The 27,280-nt window shown below is 51.3% G+C and overlaps 11 protein-coding genes across 11 annotated transcripts; 6 read left to right on the top strand and 5 right to left on the bottom strand.

Annotated features, from left to right (window-relative positions):
* The first annotated feature begins 1,216 nt into the window (after positions 1 to 1,216).
* Positions 1,217 to 2,008, top strand: BU24DRAFT_123101 (uncharacterized protein). Its single transcript, XM_033520914.1, has one exon. It carries the CDS (start codon positions 1,262 to 1,264, stop codon positions 1,781 to 1,783), a length of 522 nt encoding a protein of 173 aa, XP_033387930.1. The 5' UTR covers positions 1,217 to 1,261; the 3' UTR covers positions 1,784 to 2,008.
* Positions 2,009 to 2,323: 315 nt separating this feature from the next.
* On the bottom strand, positions 2,324 to 3,752 carry BU24DRAFT_448054 (peroxisomal dehydratase; the record flags this gene model as incomplete). The annotated part of the gene is made up of 3 exons (XM_033530859.1): positions 3,330 to 3,752; positions 2,870 to 3,239; positions 2,324 to 2,769 (listed from the first exon to the last, which is right to left on the bottom strand). Exons 1-3 carry the CDS (start codon positions 3,447 to 3,449, stop codon positions 2,324 to 2,326), a joined length of 936 nt encoding a protein of 311 aa, XP_033387929.1. The 5' UTR covers positions 3,450 to 3,752.
* A 1,044-nt stretch (positions 3,753 to 4,796) lies between these two features.
* Positions 4,797 to 7,245, bottom strand: BU24DRAFT_341162 (Pkinase-domain-containing protein; the record flags this gene model as incomplete). The annotated part of the gene is made up of 3 exons (XM_033523262.1): positions 4,797 to 6,222; positions 6,278 to 6,856; positions 7,001 to 7,245. The coding sequence occupies 3 exons, from the start codon at positions 7,243 to 7,245 to the stop codon at positions 4,797 to 4,799; spliced, it is 2,250 nt and encodes a 749-aa protein (XP_033387928.1).
* Positions 7,246 to 12,393: 5,148 nt separating this feature from the next.
* Positions 12,394 to 13,553, bottom strand: BU24DRAFT_419189 (uncharacterized protein). The gene has a single exon (XM_033527157.1). It carries the CDS (start codon positions 13,173 to 13,175, stop codon positions 12,759 to 12,761), a length of 417 nt encoding a protein of 138 aa, XP_033387927.1. The 5' UTR covers positions 13,176 to 13,553; the 3' UTR covers positions 12,394 to 12,758.
* On the top strand, positions 13,519 to 14,936 carry BU24DRAFT_419188 (histone-fold-containing protein). Its single transcript, XM_033527156.1, has 3 exons — positions 13,519 to 13,876; positions 14,029 to 14,288; positions 14,398 to 14,936. The coding sequence occupies exons 1-3, from the start codon at positions 13,828 to 13,830 to the stop codon at positions 14,515 to 14,517; spliced, it is 429 nt and encodes a 142-aa protein (XP_033387926.1). The 5' UTR covers positions 13,519 to 13,827; the 3' UTR covers positions 14,518 to 14,936.
* Positions 14,937 to 15,342: 406 nt separating this feature from the next.
* BU24DRAFT_342701 (uncharacterized protein) lies at positions 15,343 to 16,118 on the top strand (the record flags this gene model as incomplete). The annotated part of the gene is made up of 4 exons (XM_033523326.1): positions 15,343 to 15,378; positions 15,434 to 15,511; positions 15,582 to 15,797; positions 15,855 to 16,118. The coding sequence occupies 4 exons, from the start codon at positions 15,343 to 15,345 to the stop codon at positions 16,116 to 16,118; spliced, it is 594 nt and encodes a 197-aa protein (XP_033387925.1).
* Positions 16,119 to 16,471: 353 nt separating this feature from the next.
* On the top strand, positions 16,472 to 17,730 carry BU24DRAFT_122744 (uncharacterized protein). The gene is made up of 4 exons (XM_033520913.1): positions 16,472 to 16,775; positions 16,844 to 17,263; positions 17,315 to 17,485; positions 17,548 to 17,730. Exons 1-4 carry the CDS (start codon positions 16,680 to 16,682, stop codon positions 17,716 to 17,718), a joined length of 858 nt encoding a protein of 285 aa, XP_033387924.1. The 5' UTR covers positions 16,472 to 16,679; the 3' UTR covers positions 17,719 to 17,730.
* A 29-nt stretch (positions 17,731 to 17,759) lies between these two features.
* BU24DRAFT_336094 (uncharacterized protein) lies at positions 17,760 to 18,155 on the bottom strand (the record flags this gene model as incomplete). The annotated part of the gene is made up of 1 exon (XM_033523070.1): positions 17,760 to 18,155. A coding segment is annotated over one exon (396 nt), but the record flags the coding sequence as incomplete, so codon positions are not given.
* A 595-nt stretch (positions 18,156 to 18,750) lies between these two features.
* Positions 18,751 to 22,494, top strand: BU24DRAFT_365140 (nuclear pore protein-like protein). Its single transcript, XM_033524265.1, has 3 exons — positions 18,751 to 19,416; positions 19,468 to 21,832; positions 21,885 to 22,494. The coding sequence occupies exons 1-3, from the start codon at positions 18,818 to 18,820 to the stop codon at positions 22,209 to 22,211; spliced, it is 3,291 nt and encodes a 1,096-aa protein (XP_033387922.1). The 5' UTR covers positions 18,751 to 18,817; the 3' UTR covers positions 22,212 to 22,494.
* Positions 22,495 to 24,014: 1,520 nt separating this feature from the next.
* Positions 24,015 to 25,248, top strand: BU24DRAFT_431332 (uncharacterized protein; the record flags this gene model as incomplete). The annotated part of the gene is made up of 2 exons (XM_033529863.1): positions 24,015 to 24,664; positions 24,759 to 25,248. 2 exons carry the CDS (start codon positions 24,015 to 24,017, stop codon positions 25,246 to 25,248), a joined length of 1,140 nt encoding a protein of 379 aa, XP_033387921.1.
* An 81-nt stretch (positions 25,249 to 25,329) lies between these two features.
* On the bottom strand, positions 25,330 to 26,315 carry BU24DRAFT_122685 (uncharacterized protein). Its single transcript, XM_033520912.1, has one exon. The coding sequence runs from the start codon at positions 26,081 to 26,083 to the stop codon at positions 25,454 to 25,456; it is 630 nt and encodes a 209-aa protein (XP_033387920.1). The 5' UTR covers positions 26,084 to 26,315; the 3' UTR covers positions 25,330 to 25,453.
* Between the last annotated feature and the right edge of the window lie 965 nt (positions 26,316 to 27,280).

The following is a 27,280-nucleotide window of genomic DNA, read 5'->3' as shown; positions in this document are numbered from 1 at the left end:
AAACCACACATCCGAATACATGTAGGAAGTGCTTCGAATGCTTCCGTGCGAGCCCTCTCCTTCTCCTGTCTCAACCCCAAAAAGAAAGTACTCTTGCAGGTATGATGGTAAGCGAGCAGCCCCTTCGCCCTTAAAAACATCACACCAGCTCCGAAATCCCACCAAAAATTTGGGACCATTGGATTATGGTGTCTTGTCGTGCCTCGCCCGTTCAAAAAACAAAATCTTCACAACTGAAATGTCTGAAGGTGCTTCGAATGTTTCCGTTCGAGCGCTCTCCTTCTTCCAGATTCCGTGGCAATATTAGAACATAAAGCGAACCGGACCATGGGAAGAAGGATTCAGTTTTGCTTTTCATGTCCTGGAGACACCACAAGTCAAAGCCATCAAATCTTAATCTCGCTAATAGACCTGTCACTAGAATACAATGGTGCACAGTCTTGTTATGCTGCCCTGCTTCGAAAACCAAACCTTCAACATTTATATGATGAAAGGGCCTTCGAATGCTGCCTTTCCGTTCGAGCGCTCTTCTTCTATCTGCTTCCGTGGCAATATTAGAATGAGATACGCACCATGGTCATGAGAAGAAGAGTGTGAGCAGTTCCTCTATGTCCTGGAGACATCACAGCAGAAGATATAGGAACTTGAAGCCACTATAGATCAGTCACATGGTGTCGTGCCGCTCTGAGAAAACAAAAAAGAAAAGGACGTGATCGCTAATCGTATGTTGGAAGGTGCTTCGAATGCCGCCTTTCCATTCAAGCCCTCTCCTTCTTCCTGCTTCCGTGGCAATACTAGAACACAAAAAGGAACCTGACGATGGGAAGAAGAGTGTGAGCAGCTTCTCTATGTCCTGGAGACACCGCAAGTAAAAGAAACACGAAACTCAACGACTCGCACATACTATCACAGGAAAGACCATCATGACATGGTGTCTTGTCTTGTCTTGTCGTGTCTCGCTCGTTCAAAAACCCAAAGCTTCAACTTTCATATGCGGGAAAGTGTTTCGCATGGTCGCCTTTCCCTTCAAGCCGTCTTCCGATTACCATCTCTTAAATGTCCTGGAACCCGTCACTGGCAGAAGATATGGGAACTTGACATCACCAATGCCGCATCACATGGTGTTGTACCGCTCTGAGAAACAAAAAAAAGTGCGCAACATATCCTCGTATGTTGGAAGGTGCTTCAAATACCCCCTCTACTCGCGACTCTTCTCCCTGTTTCTGCGCAGTCTGACCAACAGAATCATGACAACAATAAAATGGTGTTGTGCCGCCTTGCTTCAAACCTCACATCTTCGCTATCACATGTCGGAAGGTGCTTCGAATGCCCCCTCTACTCGCGACTCTTCTCCCTATTCCAACCCAGTCTCGCCAACAAACACTTCACCGAAGACCATATTGTCGTGCCTCGCTGGTCCAAAATAATTATCAAGACAACGCATGTCCGTCTTGTCATGTCCTGTCTTGCCCCCCTTGCCATGTTTCGAAAATCACAACTACCATATATTACCCACATGTTGCCTTTCCGAGCGAGACTTCTCCCTATTTCAACCCAACCTCCTCCGACAGACGCATACAAGTATAGCTATGGCGTCGTGCCGTGTCGTGCCGTGTCGTGCCGCTCGCCCGTTCAAAAGCTCGCAATTTCAGGCTCCATGGCGGAAGTGCTTCGAAAGCCCCGCTTTACGTCCGGACACTCTTCCCTCTTCTGTGACGGTATTTCACAGGCGGAATTAAACAATGTAATGGGAAGACGAAAAAAACTCGAACTGGTGGGTTGATGGGAGAACCGGGAGTCAAATTCCAACACTCAAGACACCATGTGAGGGAGACGAAAAGAACTCGAACTGGTGGGTTGATGGGAGGACTGGGAGTCAAGTTTCAACAATCCAGACCTTCTTATGGGAAGACGAAAAGAACTCAAACTGGTGGGTTGATGGGAGGACTGGGAGTCAAAACTGTACAAGTTATGCATGGCATGAGGGAGGGATGAGGTGCGTTTGGAGGGTCATGGAAGGGGTATGGGGTGGTGGTGATGGTGATGGTGAGTGTCATTGGGTTTTGGTGATGGTGATCATCTACTTATATCTACTCTGTTGGGTTTCGTTTCTATCATGAATCGCTATGTTCATTTTCGTTCATTTTCGTGCGAAACACCCACCCCATTATTGATATACCATACCATATCTATGTCCATTACACTCCTCACTCACATCACAACAGCACACGAAACCACCTTCTCGGCCACCATAGTCATGACAACAGAAATCATCTCTCATATACGTAACTATTCACATCATTCTTTATGAATAACTATATCTCTACAGCTTCCCCTTCACCCCCTCAACCCTAACAACAGCCCTCCCATTACTCAACACAACCTTCCCCCCGTCCACCCTCACTATAAACCTCACCTCCTTCCACCCCTCTCCCTCTCCCTCCGCATCCCCAAGCACCCAAATATCAGTAACCAACTTATCCCCAGGCTTGACCGGGTTCGCAAACCTCGCCTGGAAACTCCTCATATTCTCGGGCTTCGAGCCGCCGACGAGCGCGAGCACCGCGTGGGCGGACATGTTCCACGAGAAGAGGCCGTGGATGATGGGGCCGCCGAAGCCCATGCGGGTTCCTGGTTCGGGGGTGGCGTGCAGCGGGTTGTAGTCGGAGTTTAGGCGGTAGAGGAGCGCGGTTTCGGGCGTGGTTTGGTGGGTGTGCGTGTGTGTTGGGGGGGTGTTGGCGGGGGGTGGGTAGGATACTGTCTTTGGTCCTGTTTGGAGTCGTTAGCATGATGACATCAATATCGATATGAGGGTGAAGAGGGAATAGATAAGAAGGCGAAGCAAAAGAAGGAAGAATTTATAACGTACCCTTCGGCCCACCCCACCCCCCTTGACCAACGTAAAACCCACTCCCGACAGCCCTCGTGTACAGCTCGCCGGAATCCGCATCCACGAGCGTGAGCTCCGTCTCCACGACGGTGCCGGGTTTCCCCTTGTCGTACACGCCGAGCACCTTGCTCCTGATCTCGAAGTTGCGGCCCTCGGACGACGTCGGGATGGGCTTCTTGAACTCGATGAGGCGCTCGCCGTCGAGCACGCCCTTTGTGGTGAGTTTGGGCGCGCCTGGGATCGGGATCGCGTTGGAGCGCGCGTAGAAGTCGATTACGTCGAGGTCTTTGTGCTTGAGGGGGAGGACGATCGGGTACGTTGGGAAGGCTTGGAAGTTGGGGTGGAGTTCCTAGGGTGATGTCAGTTTTGAGCGGTTATTGAACGACGATGCTTGCGGGGAAGGGAAAGGAAGGGAAGGAGAGTAGAGATAGGTACGTACGTAGAGGAAGTGCAGTTCGTCTGCAGTGGCTCCAATACTGGCGGCGAAGAGCAGGACGTCCCTCTTAAGCCATGATACTGGAATGGCTGGGTATTCGAATCCTACACCGGGGCCGCTCATCTTTGCTTCTTGTGAATGATATGATGTGATATGACTATATTTCTGTAGTGTTCAGAGTCAAATATGCGAATACAGAGATCAATTGATATATCAAGAAACTGGGGAAGAATAGGGAATTCTCGGTATATGTATATAAACCATTCTATGTTTACGCGTTAGCTCATCCTTCGTTTGCGGGGGTGTTGGAAGCTCGGTGAGGTTCAAGCGGAGCTCCAGGGTCCATTTGCCGAGGTCGAACTGGTCGACTCGATGGTTGGTGGGGCTATTCCTACACCGTCCAAGTCCTCTCCACGTTTGACGTGATGCCATTTCCATGGCTTCTCATTGCCTCGCCTGAACATTTCTAACATCAGGGATCACAACAGCTGAGGTGCACTGAAAATGTATACAAGTCGAACTGGCTGATATTCAGAACATTGCAGGTTATTGACATTGCCTAAAAGGTTGCTGCAGTCCGCAACATGTACAGGAACTAGCCATCCTGCTCAGCTCCATTGCGGGAGATAAAGGGTAAACTTGATAATGCGTAATTGGAAGAATATGCTCAATAGGTCGACGCAATGCACGGGGAGGAATAGAGAGAGGAACGAAAGAAAGAAAAGAACCAGAAACCCCGAAAGCCCTTGGGAAACCCAATGCCCAAAATGACCTCGACCGCGCAATGCAATTACAATTGAAACCAGCAATAAACTCCATAGGATCCCGTGTGACGTAGCGAAAGGGAAGGCGAGAGCGTGGGTGGCACCAGAAAAGAGCGTTCGCAGGCTTAGAATGAACACTACTGTGCAGCAGCACCATGGAGCATTGACCCGAGTCGTGGCGCAGCATGCCCAGATGAAAATATACGACTGTCGTTTGTATGCAGAGCAGAAACCCAACTCGCTCCCAAATACATGATCTCCATATATCCATCATCAAGTCCATAGTGCCCAGTCCAGTTAGTGTCCACCAGGTAACTCCCACCCAGATCAGCGACCCATAAATTCCATGTACGTAACGAACGGTGATTCGAGAAAAAGCAATCAAAGCCCTCGGTTATTGGGCATGATGGTGATGATGATGTCAGCGAAGAGGTCTTAGCACAATTTAGAGCCTCCGTGTCGCTGGAAAGCGTAGGGTATCCATAAAACATGCAAAGGAGTACGACCACCGCCCCTCGGAAGCGTCCGAAAAGGAAAGATAGGAAGTTCCCGTCGTGACCTGACCAACCACTCACTCGTGAGACTCGTACCAAGAAGATGTCAAAGCACTTTTGTTAAGCCGAAAGAAGTCTGTGAATACAGGAATGCACAGCAAAACTGGAAGAATGGAACGGAATGCGAACCAATGCACAATGCCGGACGTCGCTCAAACGTCGAAATTGCCATGGTTAAATATGTCGTGATCGTGACTGGGGATAACGCCGCTCATGCGATCTCCCCGCCCAGCAGGCCTGTCCCAATCGGGCTCCTCCTCTTTCTCGTCCTCGTCCATCCGCTCGAGATCGTCGCGATGCCTGAATTGCTGCTCAATTGTGCTCTCGTCAACGAAAGTGAAGCCGGCAAAATTGGCCTGCATCGTGGGCGAGAGTGGGGTCGAAGCTGGGTTGACGCCCGAAGCAAGAGCTGCCGCCCGGGCATTGAGAGAACCGTTTCCGTTCAAAGCATTGGTGAACTCGGGGTCGAAGTTGGAAACATCGAGCTCAGACTTCAATTTGGGCTTGAACGGTGGGACGACGTTCTTCTTGGCCAAAGCATCCCAATCGATATCTGCGAAGAACGGGTGGGCCTTGAGCTCTTCGGCGTCCCTGGTAGCGCCGAGTCGGTGCTTGGGGTTTCGGTTGAGGAGTCCCTTGACGAAGTTGCGGCCCTCGGTGCTCAATGCATCACGAGGGAATCGAACCTTTCCGAAGGCAATGTTCTTGTACATTTGCTGGGTATCTTCGGCGTAGAACGGGCTCCAGCCGCAGCACATCTCGAAGACTAGAACTCCGAGAGACCAGAAATCGACCATCTTGGTGTAGCCATGCTCATCCAAAAGCACCTCAGGAGCCAGGTACTCTGTTGTGCCGCAGAAGGTGTTTGTGGTAGCGTTCTCGGTAAGATTGGCCTTGGACAGTCCGAAATCGCACAAGGCAATATGGCCCTTGGCGTCCAATAGAATGTTCTCTGGCTTCAGGTCACGGTACACAATGTTGTGGTCGTGGAGATGTTGGAGGGCGAGGATGAGCTCGGCAATGTAGAACTTCGCTCGAGCTTCCTGGAAGCGGCCTTCCCTCTGAAGGTGCCAGAAGAGCTCACCGCCAGACATGTAGTCAGTGACCAAGTAGAGATCCGTGGGTGTTTGGAACGAGAATTTGAGTCCGACGATGAACGGCGAGTCGGCCATCGCTGTTCGCACAAGGATGTTGCGCTCACCGAGCGTGTGAGCGACTTCCTTCTTCTGCACAATGACCTTCTTCGACAGAACCTTCATGGCGTAGATCCTGCGTGTGTCCCGCTTGCGGACCTGGAAGACCTGACCAAAGGTACCCTTTCCGATGAGCTTCAGGATTTCGAAATCCTCCGGGCCGTACTGCTTCTTGTCCGTCTTGTGGAAGTTGATCTTCAGGTGGATCTCGCCGGCAACGACCTGATCCGCCTCTCCGTCGCGGGCCTCCAAAGTAAACCAACCATCCCAGGGTTTCTCGTATTCGACGAGGTTAGGGCAGAACCGGACATGGCCTAGGAAGGCCTCGCCGCTGGAGCGATCGTAGACCGAGATGTCGATCTCCGAGTGGTCTCCGACAACATCACTACATTTAAGTCAGCATCAAGATTCAAGCATCAGCAGGTGGTTAGTATCCGTACAAGATAGCGTCATGCTCCCACGTGGGATTGGTGACCTCCTTGAAAGGGCTGTTCTCTCTTGGGTCGGAGCTTGTGCCGCTGTTGCTGCTCTGCCTGCTCCTCATGGGGATCGCCATCGGCTTGCCCATCTCACTCTCCGTACGCTTGATGTTCATGCCTCCTGGACCCCGTCCGGGGGCACTCTTCTTTGAGTCGTTTCGGGGACCATCAGAGATGTACTCTGCCCACTGGAATTGGCACACTACATAGGGATCGATGCTTGGACGCAGGCCGCGTCCTTCTGTTATGGAAACCGAGAGCTTGCCCTTGGGCGGGCCGACGGTGGGGCCGGTCCTGGATTCTTTTGCCTTGGATGCGAGGGAGGTGGTCGACAGGTTCGAGGTGGGTGGCTTGCCTTCTTGTGAACGAGTCCGAGGAGTCTGCGGGGGTGTGGCCTGATCTCGTGGTGGCGCGAAAGCGCCTTCTGTTAGCTTCCCGTTTTCACCATGCGATTGCGATGCTGAGGGATGCCGCGAAGATGCACTGGGAGTGGGGCTAGGAAGAGGGTTTGAACGCAGAGAGGTTGTGTTTGTGTTTGTGCTAGTGCTTGGCTCTACTTCCTCCTCTTTCTTTGATGACGGTGATGACGATGATGCTTGTGCTGATGGTATTGGTGCAGCATCGTCCTGAGCCAGCTCTGGTGGTGTGGAGGGGGCGGAGGCGGAAGCGGAGGTAGGTGCGGACGCAGAATCAGAAGCGGAAGAGGCAGGTGCGGGGGAGGGGTTGACCGAAGACTTTCGACTGGGGATTAGAGAATCACGAACCTGGCCAAAGTAACTATGAAGAATACCCGGCAGTCGCTTATCCGTGGGGTCAGGTCGTGGGGTTGCAGCACCCGGGGGTGTGGAGCTGTTGGAGCCGATGTGGTCGTGAGAATCGTCTTCGGGAGCTCTGCGAGGGGAGAGAAATGTGTTAGCGGATGGCGGCATCGTGGTGGGAAGATTAGGTTCGGCGGAGGAGAAGGAGGAGGTGGCGAGGAGCCAGCCGGAGGAGGATGTGAAAAAGTAAAAAGATGAGAGGGGGAGGTTGCGACAAGTTTATAGAGTAGAGTAGTGTAGAGTAGAGTAGAGGGGAGAAGGGGAAGGGAAGGGGAGCAAGTGAAAAGAAAGATATTTGATGGTGAAAGTGGTAGTAAGCTGGCGTGAGATGTAGACGCGGTGGACCCGACTGGGGGGGAGGGAGGTGGGTAGGTAGGGTAGGTAGGGAAGGTAGGGCAGGTGAGGTGGGTGTAGGTGGGATGGTGGGTGGGTGGATGGAAGGGTACAAAGTAGGGCAAGGTAGGATAAGGTAGGGAAAGGTATAGGATAGGATAGGATAGGAAAGGTAGGCAGGCAAGTATCGAGAAAAAGCCAGTGACGGGATTGGGGATTCTTGGGAAATCTATTCCAAGAAAATGGTGTGTAACAATGATTGCCCACTTCGGGAGAGGGCAACCTAAGCGATCGATCTCATTTTGTGCCTCTTTGGTTTGGCCTCGACAGCCTCGACAGCCTCGACAGCCCCGACCACGACAATGATGCCTGTTTGGGCACCGAGGACAGGACCAAGGACGAGGGACAGGGACGAGACAAGACGAGATAGGACAGGGCAAGACAGGACAGGACAGGATACGGCATCCTGTCCTGTCCCCATCCTATCCTATCCCATCTCATCTCATCTCATCCCCAATTTCATCCCATCCTAGGCCAGCTCGCATACGACGAGGGCGGTGGGCCAACCATGCATGCAGGCGGATGTGGAGGGCAAATAATGATGATGGTGACGATGATGGATACGAGTGTGAAGTGTGATGATGCTGATGATGAAATGGAAAAGCTGACTTACCTCTGCGTAATGGCCTGGCGCAGCAGGTCTGCAGCAGTGGTGTTAACGCCACCGGTGGCAGTCATTTTGGAGGATGCTGATGATGACGACGTTGATGGATACAGCCAGTAGGTTGGAAGAAGACGCTGCGATGAGGATGTAGAAGTGGAAGAGAGGAAGGCTGCGGGAGTTGCAGGAGTTGCAGTCGCCGTAGTAGCAGTAGATGGAGTAGTAGTAGTAGTGGTGGTTGAGGTGGATGGAGTAGTCGTAGAGGTGGTTGACAGCGTCGGTACCGCACTCGAAGACTTGGTGGAAGAGAGAAGTAGTGACCGACAGCGGGGTCGCGTTGGCGGAGATGAGTCTGAGGCGCGAGCTAGCTTCGGTCGATTCGCATGAGTGGTCGACTGCGAAGGTTTGAAGATGCTGCTAAAGGTATTGGTGAAGGCGGTGGGGTTGTTAATGTAAGAGTAGTTGCAGGACTTCGAATTCTTTTTATGAGAAGAGAACTGCTGGGGATGATTGTGGTGCAGGTGATTATGCTGGATCCGTGGGTCAGGCGCGGTGGTAACACTGGTATTGGGAGAGGTAGTAGTGGTGGTGGTAGAGATGGAATGGGTAGGTATTGCGTCAGGTGCCTGGTTGTTGGTCTGTTCGCTGCGGTGAGGCGGATGATGAAGCACCTGAGGGCGAAGTCGAAGAGTATTATCTGATGAATCAGTAGTACTACTCAAAGTAACGCCGACCTCAGGAGTAGCGGTGTTGATCGATGATGACGATGATGGTATTGGAGGAGAGGAAGTAGTGGCAGCAGCAGCAGCAGCAGCAGCAGCAGTACAAGTAATAGTACGAGGAGTGCTTGTACTAGTAGTAGAGACAACTGGGGACGATGCCGGCCGAGAAAGAGCCTCGAATTGACCTTGACCTTGATCTTGACCCTGATCCCGATCCTGAATTTGGCCTTGTCCTTTACTTCGACCTTGACCTTGACCTTGACTTTGACCTCGAGCTGGCGCCGGCGCTGATGCTTGTATATGTGTTGGCGCTGGCGCAAGTGCTGCTGTCAATAGTGAAGTTGAAGATGTTGGTGAAGGTGACGGTGAAGGCGAAGATGATAATGGCGCCAGAGTTGCTGCTGGTGCTTGATCCCGTACAGGATCAGGGAGTACTGGCGTCATAATATGTATACTTCCCAATCAATACCAAAGACGACCTCCCTGAAATGCTTCGCTGGCTCGTTCAGAAGTGTCAAACCAACATGCGCGATGCCGAATGGAGGCTGGCCAAAGTGGATGGAAAATTTGCTGGCCCTCCCTAGTATATCCCTAAATACCTATACCATGTACACCTTAATCTCTAGTAACTCTAGTATCCCTAGTACACCTACTATGTATACCTAGGTACCCAGTATCCCTAGTGCAGTATGCAACGTTGGAATCGTGGATCGGGTATGGGTATGGTATGTCCTGCAATCCACCCGTCCTATCCAGTATCTACGAATGATATGTGGGTAGATAGGTTGGTAGGCAGATTAGGTACAGTAGAGAGTAGAGTTGAAGCAGAGTAGAGAGTATAGAAAGTACAGGCAGTTGGGATTTGGACCATAGGAACAAGAACCCGAAACTCGACCTTTCAAGCCAGGTTTAATATTAATTACTCGTGCGCCCTGCCGTTCCGGTTTGATGACTACCGGTAAGGATTTATTGGCAGAGAAACGTAGAGTAAATAATATGTATGCCCTTCTTATTATTCTTCGTTCCGACCAGTCTTGCGACCTATAATTAAGGTAACGCAGGGTAAGCCGGGCAAGGCGGGCAAGACGGGCGAGGCGGTACGTAGAGTAAGGCAAGGCAAAAGTGCGAGTACGAGTACCGGTAAAGCAGAAGAGTGATCCGTAGAGTAGTACGAGTAGGCAGAATAGATATTGCGCCTTGGGATAATAGAGTAGGAGTTGAGTTGAGATGAGATGGATAGAGTAGAGTAGAACCAGAAAAGAAAATCCGCCCGAGAATTTTTCGACGATTTCTCTTTTGGGCGGCGGCGATAGGCGGCGGTACGGCGGTGAGCGACAGGGTCCTTTCGTTCTCCACCGACAATCTCCCAATGAGAAGAGCAAGAAAAGAGGAAAATGGCTGGCAAAGTAAAAAGGTAACTGTACCCAATTATTTTCCCCTTCCCTTTCCCTTTCCCTTTCCACGGTAAGATTAGTTACCTTTGTCTGTGTCGTTCCCTCGTTCCACTTGCTCCAGAAGTAATTAGTCCACTCCGTTCGGTCCAGTAACCAACGAGTTAGTCTTCTTCGTTCGGTTCGGTACCGGTGAAACCCTAGGATGGCACTGAGTTGGGATAGGATGGCACGCACGGGATGGTGGTATCGAGAAACGGGAATGGGAATGCGAGTGGATGCGCCGCTGCTCCTATTGGGAAAACTTATGTCCCTTGTGTGGTAGGAGGAATGTTCCGCCCTACGGAAGAGAGTGCCGCAGTAGGTATGTCTATGGTACGGTATACGGGACACATGTACTGTGTACCGTAGGTACAAAGAGTATGGATGGGTACAACGGGATGACACCCTTCCGCTTCTATCTTATCTTTGCCAACGTTGGTAGATAGACGGATCTTCCAGTCGTCCTCGACGTCGCCACGTTGGAACTGTCCAGCGTATACGATATGTAGTAGTAGTGGAGGCAGTAGGTATGTTTGTTTCAGCCCTGATCGAATCAAAATAATCCAAAAAGGGCGAATGATGGCGAAATCTCAGCTGGGAAGGAGTTTGCCTCCTCTCGTCCCATCTCACGCTGACTGGCTAGCTGGTCCGTAAACCCAGGCGAGGCTATCTCGTAGGAAGGGGGCGTTTACGAGGTTTTACTGGAGAATCGGAAGCGATGATGATGATGATGGTGGAGATGCAGCAGAACGGAGCTGTAGATACTACCGAGATACTAGATGCTAGATATTGGCTACTAACTCGGTGGTAGGGCGCGGTAATGGTTGGTTCTTTACTTGTCCGTGAGTAACACCAGGGCGTTATTTCCATATACGCCTCTCTGCCTCTGCCTGCACTCTTACCGTCCTGTTGCCTGTCTCATTACCATTCGTCCAACTTCCAACTACGCCTATCCCAGCTCAAACGTAGACTGCTTAACATTCACTTGAAACCTCCCACGGCGAATGCTGATTTGACCGATCGGTATCTACGGTGTTTGAAAGACAGGAAAGGGTCAAAGATTTACGGCCATAATGAGTAAACTAGTCGGATGCCCCCGAGTTTGTTGAGTCGTGAATCCCCGAGCGAATGCCCCATTTCCTACAAATCACTGGACAGCATCCTGAGATAGATCCCCATCCGAAACATTCGAAAAACATAATTAATTAGTTACTACAAGTGGTGGTAGTGGTAGGGTAGTTGGAGCATGGCGTGCAAGGTCCTAGCTCGTTCTTCATTCCCCATCGGGCCATTCCCCATCGGGCACACCGCTGTCTCGTCATCTGCCATGGTCTGTCGTCGAGGACCCTCCCACGCCTCCCTTGACACCGAACTAGATGCTCATAGAGTTGTAGTACAGTCCCTGGATACATGATCAGAGTCCCCTTATTAGTCCCTGCAGTCACTTAGATCTCACTACAGTATGTTCTTCGATCAAGTATCAATCATAAGGTCAATCAACATCCTCTCTTCACAACATCCAAAGCCTCCAACAATCAACGACTAACAACCAACCAATCCCGCAAGAAAGAAACCCAAACCAACATCACCATCTTAAACGGTAAACCTACCTGCAATAATGCTCCTGCATCGTTGCATCGCTGCATAACCCGCCAAGTCACATCCCATCTTCCCACGCCCCGGCACAAGTCACCCAAACTAACTAAATACTGGGTCCCCCATCTGCCCGGTGACGTCTACCGTATCCACTCCCTCGCTATGCCGTCATTTGGCGGCGGTCGGCGCTTCCATCTGTGCGGAACAGAACGGGTGCTCCCATTCTTCTCTGCCAATCCTTCCATCTGACATACTACTAGATACTATTAAACATTAATTACAACTGGGCCTCAGACATCCAACCACAGATGTCGAGATATCGAGATGTAGGGAGCTCAAGGGTTCCACGTTTACCGCGCCAGGCGTTCTCAACAACACGCTACAAGTAATTACACTTACACTCAACTCGTAAATGTAGCTTTGGAGTCCACGGCTTGGGTGTTTACACCCCACTTACACCTCCCATGCTCGAATCTCATCCACATGTACAGTTATTAGTTAAGATGGTAGTGATGTGATTAATTAGAACATCTACTTGTACAGCAACTAGTCCGACCGACTCTTGAGCTCTTTACATAGAAAACATACCGAGCCAATCACATCACAAACCCCAACGTCCAGGAATACAGTCGCCGTAAACGGACAACGTGTACAGTTCTTCCTTCCTATACATGTGCTCTTATCTACCTCTTGAAGCCATATCAATCCTCGTCGATCTTCACCCCCTCCATCCGCCAACTACCTTCCTCCCGCAACTTCTGATGATAACTGCAAGTCCATGGGTGCAGGGGCAGGTAAATGAGAGCTAAGCAACTCAAAAAGCCCATGGAAGTGGGCCCGATAATCCCGGCCGGAAATGCCAATGTATGCAGAAAGATACTAAATAGCGATGCGGCTTTTTGATGCGCACTGCAGGTTGGTGAACCCCACGCTGCATAGGCCACGGTATTGCGGCGTCCAGTGGAGGGAGGGTACAATATACGAGGGAGGTAGGTTGGTAGGTGGGTGGAGGTCGGGATGGGGATGGAGGTGACATATGACATGTGACAGGGTGTTCGGTTTACCGCGGCGTTTGGTTGTGTGTTCATGGGGAAAGGGAAAATAAATGTACATATACATGAAGAGATGGTACTGTAGGTATAGCAGGACTGAAGTCCATTCGGTAGTCTGAAGGGCATTATCAATTAGACATATCAAAGTTTCCATCAACTCACACCACACAGATCCTCGAAGACGACAAATACGTTCCAAATCTCTGCCTCTAGCAGAACTCTTTAACGGCTGTTCTTCACTCATATAAGAGAACGATATATGATTTGCAAGTATGAAGAGAAAGTGCTTTTGGGAGTTTCCTCAAAAGCGTGGTTAGGTGGACGACGTAACTATTCGGACTTGGTTCTGGAATCATGGAGAAATGTGTCCGAGTTTCTCGAGATATTTTTTCAAGAAGATCGAGCTTATAAATAAAAGCTGACGACATGGCCGATATCAAATCATCGTCCAGATCATTGCAGACGCTCCCATGGCAGTTCACCAATGGCTCTAATGTTGTCAGGTTGTTGCCTAGGTCGACAACCGTCAGCGCTCACTGATTCCTACCATCTTTGAGCCAGTGACATTGCCAAACCCTTGAATTATATGAACAATACCGATTCCTTTCAACTTCAGTCCCAGTTCCTTGTCTTTTCCTACTCCATACTATCCCGGCAGGACTATTGAAGTTCCCCAGAACAACAAACCACGGTCAATAGTTCCGCCGACCCGCCAAGATCTTCGTACCCAAATACTTTAAACATAGCTACATCGAACCCGCGGGGCGTGTTCGCGCGTTGTCGTCACAACTTTTTTGTTCACCCAATTCTACAAGAACCGGATAACCACCTATATCCTCTGCGCCCGCGGACCTAAGAAACCACAATTACTCCCTCCACCCCCACCGCGGCCCACCATGTCTGATCGCGAGTTCGGCGGGAACGATGATCTCTCCCTCCCAAAAGGTACGTCGCCCTCCCAAAGCTCAAAGCTCCCATTTCTTCGCGCGCGCCGCGCATGCGAATGCCTCCCCTCGGACCCTACCGCCCGACGCCCGATCTTATCCATACAAATGATTGAGATTTTCTTTCAAGGAAGCTAACAAACAAACCTACAGCGACGGTGCACAAGATCGTGAGCGAGATCCTTGCCAATGACCCTGGAATGTCCTTTGCGAAGGACACGCGCGACCTTCTGATCGAGTGCTGCGTCGAGTTCATTACGCTCATATCGTCCGAGGCGAATGAGATCGCGGAGAAGGAGGCCAAGAAGACGATAGCGTGCGAGCACGTCAAGGCTGCGCTGGAGGAGCTGGATTTCAGCGACTATGTTCCTGCGATCCTCGAGGTTGCTGCCGATTATAAGAAACAACAGGCCGTACGTTTCCCCTTTTTCCTTCTGCAGCTTATATTTAATCTTCGCCTTTGTTGCCAAAGCCAATGTGGCTTGGTGGTGGTAGGAATGTTTGCTGATGGGTGTTTTACAGAACCGAGAGAAGAAACAGACAAAGATCGAGCAGAGCGGCATGACCGAGGAGGAGCTCATCCGTCAACAACAGGAGCTCTTCCGCTCTGCGACCGACAAGTTCAATGCTGGTCCGCAATAGCCACAGCACATACGTTCATGACATTTCCAGCCGAAGATGGATGCGAAATAGTTCGCGCAATTGTGTTCTTCTCCTGCGACTGAAGAATGCGTGGGCAATCCACGGGAAATGTTGTTAAGATTTACTGACGGCGAAGGGGTCGCAACCATGTCGCGGATGGTTACGGGTGTTCGTTTCTCAAAAAGGCGATTTCTGCAAATGAAGTCCAAGGCGTTCAGGATGGGTGCTTCGACACAGCAAAGGCGGCGTTTACGGCTAGATGGAGCATACAGAGCCTATCTACAGCATGGCTTATATTCCGGCCTTTTATTCACAGCCACTTTTACTTTGGCATGCAAATATAGGAGTTCATATCATCTGTCTATATACATCAAGTTTGTTCAACAGCGTCCGGGACGACGAGATGCTGTAAATCACAGATCAGCTGATATCAATTATGTGATGTATTATATGCGTTCAAGGGAGGAGGAAATGAGAAGGGAGTGAAAACAAGAGAGAGGCGTGAGTATGTTACACATGTTTAGTCACTGCATGTCGTGCATATGTTTGTCACTTTTAAGAGTGAAAACGCTTGCCGTTGTGCAGCGGAACGTCTCAGTGGAATCCAGCCGGGGCTGCAGGCGGCGGGGCTACTTTCTAGCCAAGCAGCCCGGGAGCCCTGGAAAGCCAATGACGTTGGGCCCGCCGAGTTCCTGATCAACCACACCTCTAAGCCAGCTGCTTTCCACTGTGCCTTACTACACAACCTCAACCTAAACCTATATCTCCCTGCACCATCCATATACACAACTGCCGTCGCAGCAACCCTCCTGCCTCTCTTTCACAATGTCCGGTCTCGAGAAAGCCCTCTTCAACCTCAAGGTTTGTCGCCTGGAACGGCCCAGTATCCACATCACCCCGCGCTCACAATCGGCAGTTCACCGCAAAGCAACTCAACCGACAAGCTGCGAAAGCCGGCAAAGATGAGACCGCCGAGAAGGCAAAGCTAGAGAAGGTGCGCAAACACAGATCATCCTGAACATCACACGCAGAGCGAGGGGAGGCTAACACGGGGGTCCGACTAGGCAATGAAGCAGGGCCACAGCGACATCGCACGCATATACGCACAGAACGCCATCCGGAAGCAGAACGAGAAACTCAATCTCTTGCGGCTCGCGTCCCGAATCGATGCTGTCAGCAGTCGCGTGCAGACGGCGGTCACGATGCGACAGGTCACTGGTAGCATGGCGAATGTGGTCCGTGGCATGGATTCTGCGATGAAGGCTATGGATCTGGAGAAGGTATGCACCATAGAGTACAACGAGGCAGATTGAGGTAACTAACGAATACTCTGATAGATCTCGGCGGTCATGGACAAGTTCGAGACACAGTTTGAGGATCTGGACGTCGCGACTGGATACTACGAGAACGCAACATCGTCTGCAACCGCCGTGGGCACGCCGCAGGAGGATGTCGACCGCTTGATGGCGCAAACAGCGGACAAGGCAGGCTTGGAGCTGGAGCAAGATCTACAGGCCGCTACCCCCGCGAAGACGAAGGTTGGACCAACAGAGCAAGAGGAGGAAGGATTGAATGAGCGACTGCGCGCACTGAGGAATTAGGCTGTGCTTCACGTGTCCGATACTGGCATTTTGGGAGGAGTTTCTGGGAGTTGCCGGCGCTGGGTAGATCCTTTATGGTTTGATTGATGATTCAATCCAAATTTGCACCTATTGTTCCGAGTCTATTGTGTGCTTTTCCGGCCATTGTCGATGATTTCGACCACTAAAGCTGAAGTCGCAGGCTTGTGCTGACCTACACAATAGTATGGCTGCCTGTTCCAAGTTCAATAAATATCCAGCATTCACGAGAATTTTATTATTTCAATTCACCTTCCCTTGCGTAGTATTGTTGCCAACTGGCTCCCGAATTGTAGTTTCTTCATTATACCGTTCCAGACATTGAACTCTCCTTTGGTTCACATGATAGCGCACTTCGTGGGGGTCCGACTTGGCGCAACTTTTACTAACTCCGCGTCCACCTAACCCACGCCCTGTGCTTCCCCAATTCACATTGCCCAGACCTTTAATGCTTCAAGAAGTATCTTAGATTTCCACGTTCTCTCGCGACGTTCCGTTCTCGTCCACCGCTTAAAAATACCTTAGACTTTACATCCGCGGAACATGGCATCCTCGACAGCGTCCCAACAGCCAGCCCAGGTATGGGACGAATCGCAATGCGTAGCAGCCCTCGCGCAGCTCGAGCGCCTCCAAGCACAAGTCAGTAAAATCAAAGCCCCCAACCGCGCCTTCAATCACCAGACCGAGCGCTCACATACCATCCACAGATCGATGACCTCCGCCTCACGATCCCCCGCGTCGTCGCACCCCTAAGCCCCCAAATAACAAAGCGCCCGGAGCTCTTCGCCGCATTCAAGAAGGCCGCTGTCGGTTCTCAAAGCAACATCAAAGCGTTCCGCACGACATGGCAAAGCCAGGAGACGCAGGCGCTCTTCGAGCACACCAAGGCGAGCCTCGAGGCAAATTCCGACCTGACGCCCGGAGCGCAGCTGCCGAGGTACGGCTGGGAGCAGAAGGAGATCAGGGATAGGGATGCGGAGGCGAGGAGACGTGATGGCGCGAAAGACGGGGAGGACAAGGCGGTGGTTTCGATGAGTAAGGAGGAGAGAGAACGGATCTTGCAGGAGTTCCGGGCGGCAAACGGGCAGCTCAAAGTGTTTAGTAAGGATGATGATCGTGATATTCTGGTATGTTGGGCTCTCGTCCGGATGCTTTTCAGATGACTGACGGAAGGACAGATACATTTCATCAGCGGGGGCCTGAAGTATCGCTTCCATGTTGTGGTTAATAGTGAGACCAATGGCGGCGAGCACCTTGACGCTGAATGCTTGGGCAATGGGGAGCCCTTTGTGTCCATCACGCGGTGCGTCTCGTTAAGGCCTCACGCCAACGAGCTGAAGCCTCTTTTGGTGAGTTGCATTCACGTTCAAAGTAGAGAAGACTGGTGGTGAATTGTCGCTAACGTTAATAGGATATGATCGCGGCATACAAGAACGTACAGAGCAACTCCTGTGCCAAATGTGGAAAATTACTCGACAAATCCGCTCTGGTACCGACAGCAAGAAGGAGCAAACAGCCAGAAGAAGCCAACGAGAAACAAGAAACAGTGTGGGAGGCGCTCCATGAAAGCTGCCTCGATTAAACCATTGCCTACCATCCATCGTTTCAGTACCATCCTGGATATCCACCGAATTCATGATCCAACCAGTGCGGATCAAGCTGCTTCCACTCGCCATATATGTCCCTTAGAGCATACGGATAGCCATAGGTCTCTCTCGGATCCGGCATGCGCAATGCATCTGTCCACATATCCCTATGCAGATGCACGTACTTGCGAGTCCTGAAGTCGTACGCTTCACAAGGATTGATCTTTGTTCCCGGAAGATTGGTTTTCAGTGAATAATCCGGTGCACTGTTGTCGAGGTTCCTATGGCGCGCCCACTGACTCTTCCTTTGCCGGATGTGCATGTAATCGTCTTTCTCAGCACCTATTGTCACATGCATGTCGGGACCTTCTCCTCTCAAGATGTCTCTCAGTCTTGACATCTTGGATCTGTTCCCATCTCGAGGCCATATGAGGTGGTAGTACGGCTTTCTGACCCGTCGTTTTTTCAGAGTCCCGTTCAAATCAGGCTGGAACCATCCTAGACCTTGGGAGTACTCGGTTGGCCCTCTCCTTTGTGGGCATATGACAGGCTTGAAGAAGAGGTTATACATCGTTGCCGTGGAGGGTGTGCAAGGATTAAAAGACGCGAAACGAGTTTACCTCCGAGTCCATTTCAACCTGGAGAATGGAATGATTGTTATAAAAGAGCAGCAAGTTCCTCGGAACGGACGTTTGGGCGTTGCTTGTGCTCATTACTGTTTGTTATTGAGATAGAGACGGTTGAGCTGGCATAGTAGGTCAGAAGTGCTTTCGACGTTTGACCTTGCAAGCGACGCTGTTTGTTCCAATCACCCAATATCATAATTCAACTTAATAATGACACGTTATATCCCGATCGCCATCTTTATGCGCCACATTATGTTGTCTGCTTGCTGCTTTGTTATAGATACTTGCAATTGTCATTGTTCGTGACTTTATACGCGCGCCTAATGCGTCAAAGTTGTAGCTGGCCCCTGCACCAGCTCTCCGAAAAGAAAACAACCCCCAGCCAAACGGTCAACTTGCACTCCCGCCCAAGTAAAGTCGCGGATATCCTGCGCAATCACCAACACCAACCCATCCTCACCCTCCCGTCATGTCCCTCTTTGGTGGCCAGCCTGCCAATACGGCTGCTCCTGCCGCGGGCACAGCAGCAGCGAAGCCTTTGTTCGGTTCATTGGGCACTTCAACTTTCGGTAACCTGGGCGGAGGAGCGTCGAATGCCCTCAACAACACAGCGCAACCCAGCACAGCTGGAATTGGAGGATTTGCCTTTGCCAAACCAGCTGCTACCACAGCGGCAACGGGCACCGCGCAATCACAAGCCGGTGCCTTCAGTTTGTTCGCGTCAACTGCTCAGCCGGCTCAAACGAATACGCAATCAGCACCCAGCGGAGGTCTCTTTTCGAACACGGCGACGGCACAAACGAATGCTCCTCCCCAATCATCGGTCCTCCAGGCTAGTACTCAACAACAGCAGCAATCAGGCGGTCTCCAACAAAGCGCGGGTGACAATCGCTCCGCACGTTTCGACCATTTGCTAGAGAAGGGCAGGAAGCGCGCTGGCGAGAATGGCCTCAGTAGCCTTGAGGAACTCCCGAGCCTACAGCTGAACCTAGGCGACATCGCCCGCAAGGTTAGGAACCTTGGGGCTGGCGGTCCCTCAGCCGCCCAGGCGCAAGATGATCGCGCCGCGTAAGTTTGCTACTGCCTATAACATTTGCGGTTACTCATCATCATCACCAGACACTACCTTCTCTCTGCCTCTGGCGTCAAGATAGGTAGCACCATACGCGACCTGAACCAGTTCAGCACACAAGCGGGAATCAGCACCGGCCCGACAGCAAACGTCCTTGACACGGACGTTGACAGTTACCTCTCGAACATCCACTCGCAATCCACATTGGCATTGATTCAAGAGGGTTTGGAACAGTCCAAGCGGGACTTCGATGCTTTCTTGGAAGAGAATGTTCAGATTGAATGGGATGCCCAGCGCAAACGCATCTACGAGCACTTTGGCTTGGGACGTCAGAGCGAAGAGCTGGCGGCTTCTCAGAGTACATTCAACAATACCGGCCGCGGTGCTTTTGGCCGAACAGCGCGCAAGGGTCGATCGATGGGCCCCAAGGCTTCGCAAAACGGTTCTTTCGCAGCGTCGAACGGGCCAGTCATTGGGTCATTCTCGAAGGGCCGGATGGACCCGTCTGACAAGTCTACGATCGGTGGTCAGGTTGGACCCGAGGATCGCTTCGTTCGGGACAAACAGGAGAGGTTCATGGAGAGGGTCCAGGAGCTTAATAAGGCCAGGCAACGAGAGACCCCGTATCCCGTCTTGCATGAGTTCGCCAGCGTCGAAGATCAGTCCATGGGGGAGAACACAGAGCACTTCTGCAACGCATACTCTGCGCTCATTTCCATCACTGGCGAGAAGCAAGAACTACAAGATCTTTCGAACAGTGCCCCGAAGACACGACAATTCGCACGGGAGTATCTGGACGAGCATCCAAATTCGGCAAATACCCTCAGCACTCGCAAGCGAATTCTTAACGGTTCTCGCAAGTTCTTGGAAAGCAAGTTCACCAGCGAGGTTGATAATGCTATCCGTAAACACCCCCGTGAGGCCCAAGTTGGCGGCATTCCATCAGCAATCAGTCGCATTCGAGGTTATATCCGTGTGAAGCTTGCATTCAAGGAGCTGGGCCAGGAAGTCGAACAATTCCAGAGGATCGGAGCTGAGGGCGAAGAATTTCCTTGGGTCATTATCTTCTACCTTCTCAGGGGTGGACTGGTCCAGGAAGCCGCCGAATATGTTCGTGAAAAGAAGACTTTCTTCCAGAACAACGATAGGAATTTCGCCGCTGCCATCCTCCACTACGCCCAAGACGCTGACCGACGTCTTACTCCCGATTTGCAACAGAGAATCAACAATGCGTATGCTCAACGTTCCCGCATTGGTCCTTCCAATGATCCATATCGCATGGCTTGCTACAAGCTGATCGGTCGCTGTGAGATGACCCGCAAGAACTTGGAACCGCTTTCTCAGTCTTTGGATGATTGGGTTTGGCTTCAGTTCAACCTTGCACGAGAGGGAAACCGTGCCGAGGAAAATGCCGGGGAGATGTTCGGCCTCGAAGAGCTCCAGGATACCATCAAGGACATTGGCGAGAGACATTTTGGATCTGGCTCATCTGAATCTGCTGGATCTTATGGTGTCTACTTTTACCTGGCTACGTTAGCTGGAATGTTCGAAAGTGCCGTCAACTACCTCTACAAGTACAACTACGTTTCCGCCGTTCACTTCGCCATTGCTCTAGATTACTACGGACTCCTACGTGTGTCGGATTGGACGACAGCTGGCATGGAGACTTTGACATACACTACTCAGCAGAAGGCGCAACTCAACTTTGGCAGGATTGTTGGTGTTTACACTGCTGATTTCCGTGCCGCCAGGGCTGATGCAGCTGCTGAATACCTGATCCTGATTTGCCTCAATGCAGACTTAGACGGCGAAGCGGGACGGCAGCAAGCTGCTCTCTGCCACGAGGCCCTTCGCGAGCTTGTTCTCGAGACACGCGAGTTCGCAACCCTTCTCGGCGATGTCAAGGCCAACGGCGAGAGCACTCAAGGCTTGATTCAGCAGCGATTGGCTCTCATTAAGTTGAGCGACGACGATGCCTTCATCCGCAACATAACCCAAGAATCGGCCAAGACAGCAGACGATAACGGCAGGACAAACGACGCGGTTCTGCTCAGCCATCTAGCTGGAGAGTACGATGCTGTCACCAAGATCCTCAACCGTGCATTGTCTGAGGCATTGTCTGTCGAGATCGGCCAAGAACCTCTTCGTCTTGAGCCGCTCAAGCAACGAATGTCAGCTGCCGATGCACAAGCACAAGCACAGGCACCTGTCTCTGACATGTCATCCAGCCTGAGCATGTTGGGTACAGACGATCCACTCGAGTTGGCACAGCGGGTGATGGACCTGTACAACAGGAACGCGCTCTGGTGGGGACAAGTCTCCCAGATGAGCCGCGACACATTGGGCATACTATTCCAACTGAACACAGCAAAGAAGATCATCGAAGCACGACGCTACATGGAAGCTCTCGACGTAAGTACCTCCTCCCCCTTCCCTCTCTCCCTTTCTAACACACCACCCCCAGAAAATCGAAGCCATCGGCATCCTCCCCCTCCAAGCGCAAGGCAACCTCTCCTCCATCCGCGCCTCAGCCAACAACTTCGCCATCTACCCGCCCGAAGTCGCCCGCAACATCGGCAACGTGCTCCTCTGGTGCATCGGCTGCTGCAGCCGCCACCGCGAGGTCCTCCTCAGCGGCCAATTCGACGACCCGACCCGCCGGGCCCTCGCCGCCCAGCTCCTCCAGAAGGCAAAGGACCTCATGGTGTTCGCAGGCCTCATCAGGTACAAGTTGCCACCCAGGGTCTTCGAGACGCTGGCGAAGGAGGGCCAGGAGGTCGGTGCTTATTAGGTAGTCTAGTCTAGTCTAGTCTAGTCAAGTCGAGCCAGGTCCGTTCGATAGGTTGGAATATATCGTGTTTTTGTAGGGGGCAAATGGTTTCCTTTCTTGTTTGTCGTGTCTTGTCTTGTCTTGTAATGCCTTTGAGAGGAAAATGGACCTCAGGTGCAAATTATGTGGAGATGCCATAGCGGGAGAAACCGCTCATTCTTCAAGGGAATAGGGAATAAAATCATTTAATCAAAGACCAAAACAGCGCCTTTTTCCAGTTCGTAAATAGGAACGAATAGACGAGAATTTCGAAGTTCGAATTCACGGCTTGATGGGTTGTGCTTGTGCGGGTACTTCATATGTCAATTTCTCCATCGAGACATGCATTCATGGAGATTTGCGTATGTGTAATGCACTATTGATTTTATTCTTCTTTACATGATGGAATGCTACGTATGTACTCACGAGGTATCATACCAGGTAACAAAAAGCAGATCTAATGAATAATCGACGGGTAAATGCAGAAAGAAAAGTAAATAAGTTGTTGTCAGGACAGCTATTTCCCATGTGGGGAATTATGTATGTATAAAGACGCACAGAAAGGATGCATCCACCATTCTACTCATCCGAGTATTGAACATCTGACCGGTGATCGATAGCGGTCACTAGAAAATAGTGCGGGTTTCACGGACCGAGTCTTTCTACACCTTTTCCCTATTAATCGTTTGCTTGTAGAGAAAAGTGGTCTCTTGATGTTAGATGTTGAAATTCGACCGGGGGCATCACACATTTGTTTGAGGAAGACTGTCTAATAGATGCAACAAGCCTTGAAGACATAACTATGTGATTATACTTCGGGAAAATAATATCTACCACATGGTGTTGGTCAATCTATACTTTTCGTTTGATATACTTGGGCACCAGAGATATGTATCTCGATCATAGACGGTGCACGGCCGAGGAGACATCGACGTTTTAAACCTCCAAAGATACAATAGTATATCGTGAAAGGGTCGTCGGTGAGGGTCCAGTATTTTGTATCAGGGCCAGGTCGCGAACGAGCCGACGTAGTCAGCAGTCTGTCTACGTCTGCCCTACACGGAGGCATGGTCTCTGCGTAGTTTGGTACGGGGTTTGATGCATTCTTACAGACATCCATCCCTTCCTAGCGGCTGTCAAAAAGTCGCAGAGGGCAACCCACCGATCCACCAAACAACTCCGTTTCCAGCGTAAAATGTCGCAGGATTATTATGTCTTTATTCCCTACGAGGGAAAAACAGCAAGGAGAAAAAGAAAAGAAGGCAGATAACTCCGTGGTCAAATCGGTAAACACGGCACTACTTGCTACATGTTACAGGTACGGAGTTGTTGCTTGGACCCCCCGGAAGGTTTCGAGCTAGGGCGGTGTATGAAACGTCGCGAGGGGAGGGGCTCGGGGAGTATATCTTGTCAACGACGACGCATCATGCTGCTGCAGAGAGGCGAATATTAAATCCTGCATCCCCGAGCCACGAGGTCTGCGCCACATACCTGCTTGCTTGCTTGCTTGACGACGGCCAGACGGACGGTCGGTTAATGGAATATTGATTTGTATTTGTTTTGCAAGAGATAGACATCGCTCGCTGCTTGTCGTCCAATCCGTGGTACCGGAGAAGCAGCTGAACGCCACAACACCGCAAAAAGCACAGCTGGCCACTTTGGATATCGGACTTCCTAAATGAGATGAGGATTTCTTGCGCCGTGATGCACAATTGATATCCATCGGAAATCCACGGAAAATTCACCACCCAGGGCATCGCAAGAGATTCCAATCCGATAATCGCCATGCGGGTCCCATTCACATCTTCGCCTTCCAGGCCAAACGCATGGCTCACCATCCTCCAGCTATGGACCCTCACAGCCAGCTTGGTATCCGCCTACAAACCTCTCTCAGACTCATTCCTACGCGCGATCCCAATGCCAGAGTCCTCCGACTTCGACATCCACACCGGCAGCATGCTGTCACCAATCCTGATCCCGCGCGTGCCGGGGACGGCAGGGCAGAAGAAAGTGCAGGAGCACTTTGCGAGCTGGTTTCAACGCGAGCTGCCAAAGTGGACTGTCGAATGGCAGAATTCGACCTCCCGGACCTCGATATCAGGGAACGTCGAGATACCATTTGGCAACATGATCATTCGCCGCGAGCCGCCGTGGACGAAGCCCGGCCAGACCAATTATTTGACGCTCGCCGCGCATTACGATAGCAAGTATGAGCCGGAGGGGTTCATCGGTGCTATTGATAGCGCTGCGCCGTGTGCAATGTTGATGCAGGTTGCGAAGAACCTTGATAAATATGTCACGCAGATGTACGACGAGATGGCGGAACTTGGGGAAGGTGGGACGGTGGAGATGGATATGGGGATTCAGATCCTCCTGCTGGATGGCGAAGAAGCATTCCAGAAATGGACTGATACGGATTCATTGTATGGGGCAAGGTAAGTTTTCAACATCCATTTGATGCTGCAAAGGATTAGTAGTCATGATACGTTGTATGCTCTGGAGGATATGTGCTGATTGTGATTTCACCAGGGCGCTGGCGGAGAAATGGGCGACAACACCAAACCCGCCCAGTGCGAAGTTCTACAAGTATCGCAATCCACTGAATCAGATCTCCATGTTCATGTTACTGGATCTCCTCGGCTCGGCGGAACCCATGATCCCATCTTACTTCTCGGAAACGCACTGGGCATATCAGAACCTCGCAACTATCGAGACTCGAATGCGTGAACTGCGATTGCTCGAAACGAAACCGAAGGAGAACTTCTTGCCAGACGAGGGTAGAAATAGGACGTTCGGCGGTATCTCAGACGACCACTTGCCGTTCATCAAACAAGGCGTTCCTATTCTGCACGTCATCCCAAGTCCGTTTCCGCACGTCTGGCATAAGATTGAAGATGACGGCGAGCATCTCGACATGCCAACCGTTAGGGACTGGGCAAGGATAGTGACTGCGTTTGCGCTCGAGTGGTTGGACATGATGGAAGTGTGGTCTGATCCAGGAGACAACCCCGAGTCTTAAAATGAAAACAAGAAACAAAAAAAACATACTACTTTCAAGCAACCGATTGCCTTTGATGACCAACGATTCAGCGAACTCTGGTCGATCTCCCGATATTCATTTCCCAGATTAGGCGCGACAGAGGATCATTACGCCGGTCCCGCCCTAGACCAAATGTGTGCTGGGCGACTCGAAGTTCTGGTCAAGACGCACGGTATAGGAGAACCTAAGGCAGTGAAACCGAAGAACACCACCGCGTCCCGCACGTGCGTTCGTGCAAGACGCGATAATTTAAATGGATGAACATGAGCTTACAACCGCGGCGCGACTCATAATACGAAACACCGGTTGGACAACACTGAACTATGTATTTCGAGCCAGAAGAGGGACACCAAGAGGAAAGGATGAAAAGGCCGAAAGGCCCGCATATCGAAAAAGGATAGGGGCTGAGCATCGAGAACTCTGTTTGCTTTTTCGCTTTCGCTTCCCTCCATCTGAGCGCAATCGGAGAGGGGGCGGAACCGATTTCGCGACAACGGTCAGCGAGCCGAAGGAGCAGAACAAATAAAGATATGTTCCTTGCATTTGGTATATAATTATGTCCTTCATTTCTTCTTCTGCTCCTCCTGCAGTTGATGGAGTAAGCGCCACTTCCTGCCTCCTGCTTCCAACTGCTGTTTGCGGTGCTCGCAGACACTGCTCGAAGCAGATTGGATGGGTGGCCGGTAGCTGTTCTGGTGGTGTTTGCCGAAGAAAAGGCGCGCTGTCCGAAGCTCACAAGCTCCCAGGGCGGTGCCGGGTCACCCCTGAGCTCTAAACCAACGACACCCCGGAAAGTAAACAACCACACAAACATACGGTGAGTGCGGTGGTTTCTCAGAACGCAGCCTCACATTGGTCCTGAGAAAGAGCGTCTGGACGATGGGCCGAACTCTGGATCAGAGATGTTTTAACAGAGGATTGCACACTTTTTTCTCCTCACTCTAAAGAGTGGTTAGTAGTACTGTATGCAGGATTCACTAGACTGGTTCAGCCTCACCATAGAGGAGAAGGTCAACTTCGAGAGGGCTAGAATCTCAGCGATTAAGACCTGGAATCTGATCCTTCCAAGAACGAACCTCATCTCATTACTGTAGGAAAGAGTCCAGCGTTGTCCGAAAGAAGGCTCCGCATCGTCATAAAGCTGATATGAATTGAAAACGACAGTCGATTGACTGATTTCCTTATTGGTACCTTTTTTAAAGTGATGCGATATATCGGAAGCCACCGGCGTGGCTCATCAACCTTTTCAAGTAAAAAGAAAAGAGAACCAAAGAAAATATGCGAAGGTACATAGATCTGGTCGTTTCCCACCACTTCTGTCTGGAGCGCGGTAGGTCGATTCACTTCTGGCCAAGGCTCGGGCTGAAGTTCAGGTTGCTCAGCCTTAGAGATAATAATGGTCTTGCGAGAGGTCTAGGTGCTCCACTTTTCAAGAAAGAGGGGAGACGAGCTGTGAGCTGTGCTTTTCTGCTTAAGGGTTGCCCTTTTCTTCGCGCTCGCTCTCGCTCGCTTGCCCCAGACACATCTTTGCTTTTCGGCCCCCATTCGGCTAACCGCACTCTGCAAGGTTGGTCCAAACTAAGGTGTGCCCTGGAGCCTGGAGGGGAGCTTCAATACACACATAACCTCATGATTTCTCTCGCCTTGCACAAGTTACAACGCATGGTATGCACTGCCGAGGGAGACGGTTTTTGCTATACGGCGGTGCAAAGTACAAGCAAGCGAGGGATGTTGTGTGATGACGGCCTCGCGATAGACGGTTCGCCGGGATGGTAGTATTCATTAGTTTGGCGCAGATCACGGTACAGTGCGACGTGTGGTCGGCGAGAGCCTCTTGGGATGCCAGGATGATATGCTGCCTCCCCGTCTGTATGTACTGTACCTATTGTATTCACCGGCTCGGGTGGGGTCATCACCCAAAATTAACCACAACCTGCATGGGTTGGTAAGGCCCATTGGATCAGGTCCAGCAACCTGGGACGGGACGGGATACGCAGGATGAGAAATGTGA

The sequence above is a fragment of the Aaosphaeria arxii genome, assembly GCF_010015735.1.
Source record: "Aaosphaeria arxii CBS 175.79 unplaced genomic scaffold BU24scaffold_2, whole genome shotgun sequence".
Lineage (NCBI taxonomy): Eukaryota > Fungi > Ascomycota > Dothideomycetes > Pleosporales > Aaosphaeria > Aaosphaeria arxii.
The sequence above is the reverse complement of the archived record's forward strand: the minus strand, read 5'-3'. Positions and strand labels throughout refer to the sequence as shown.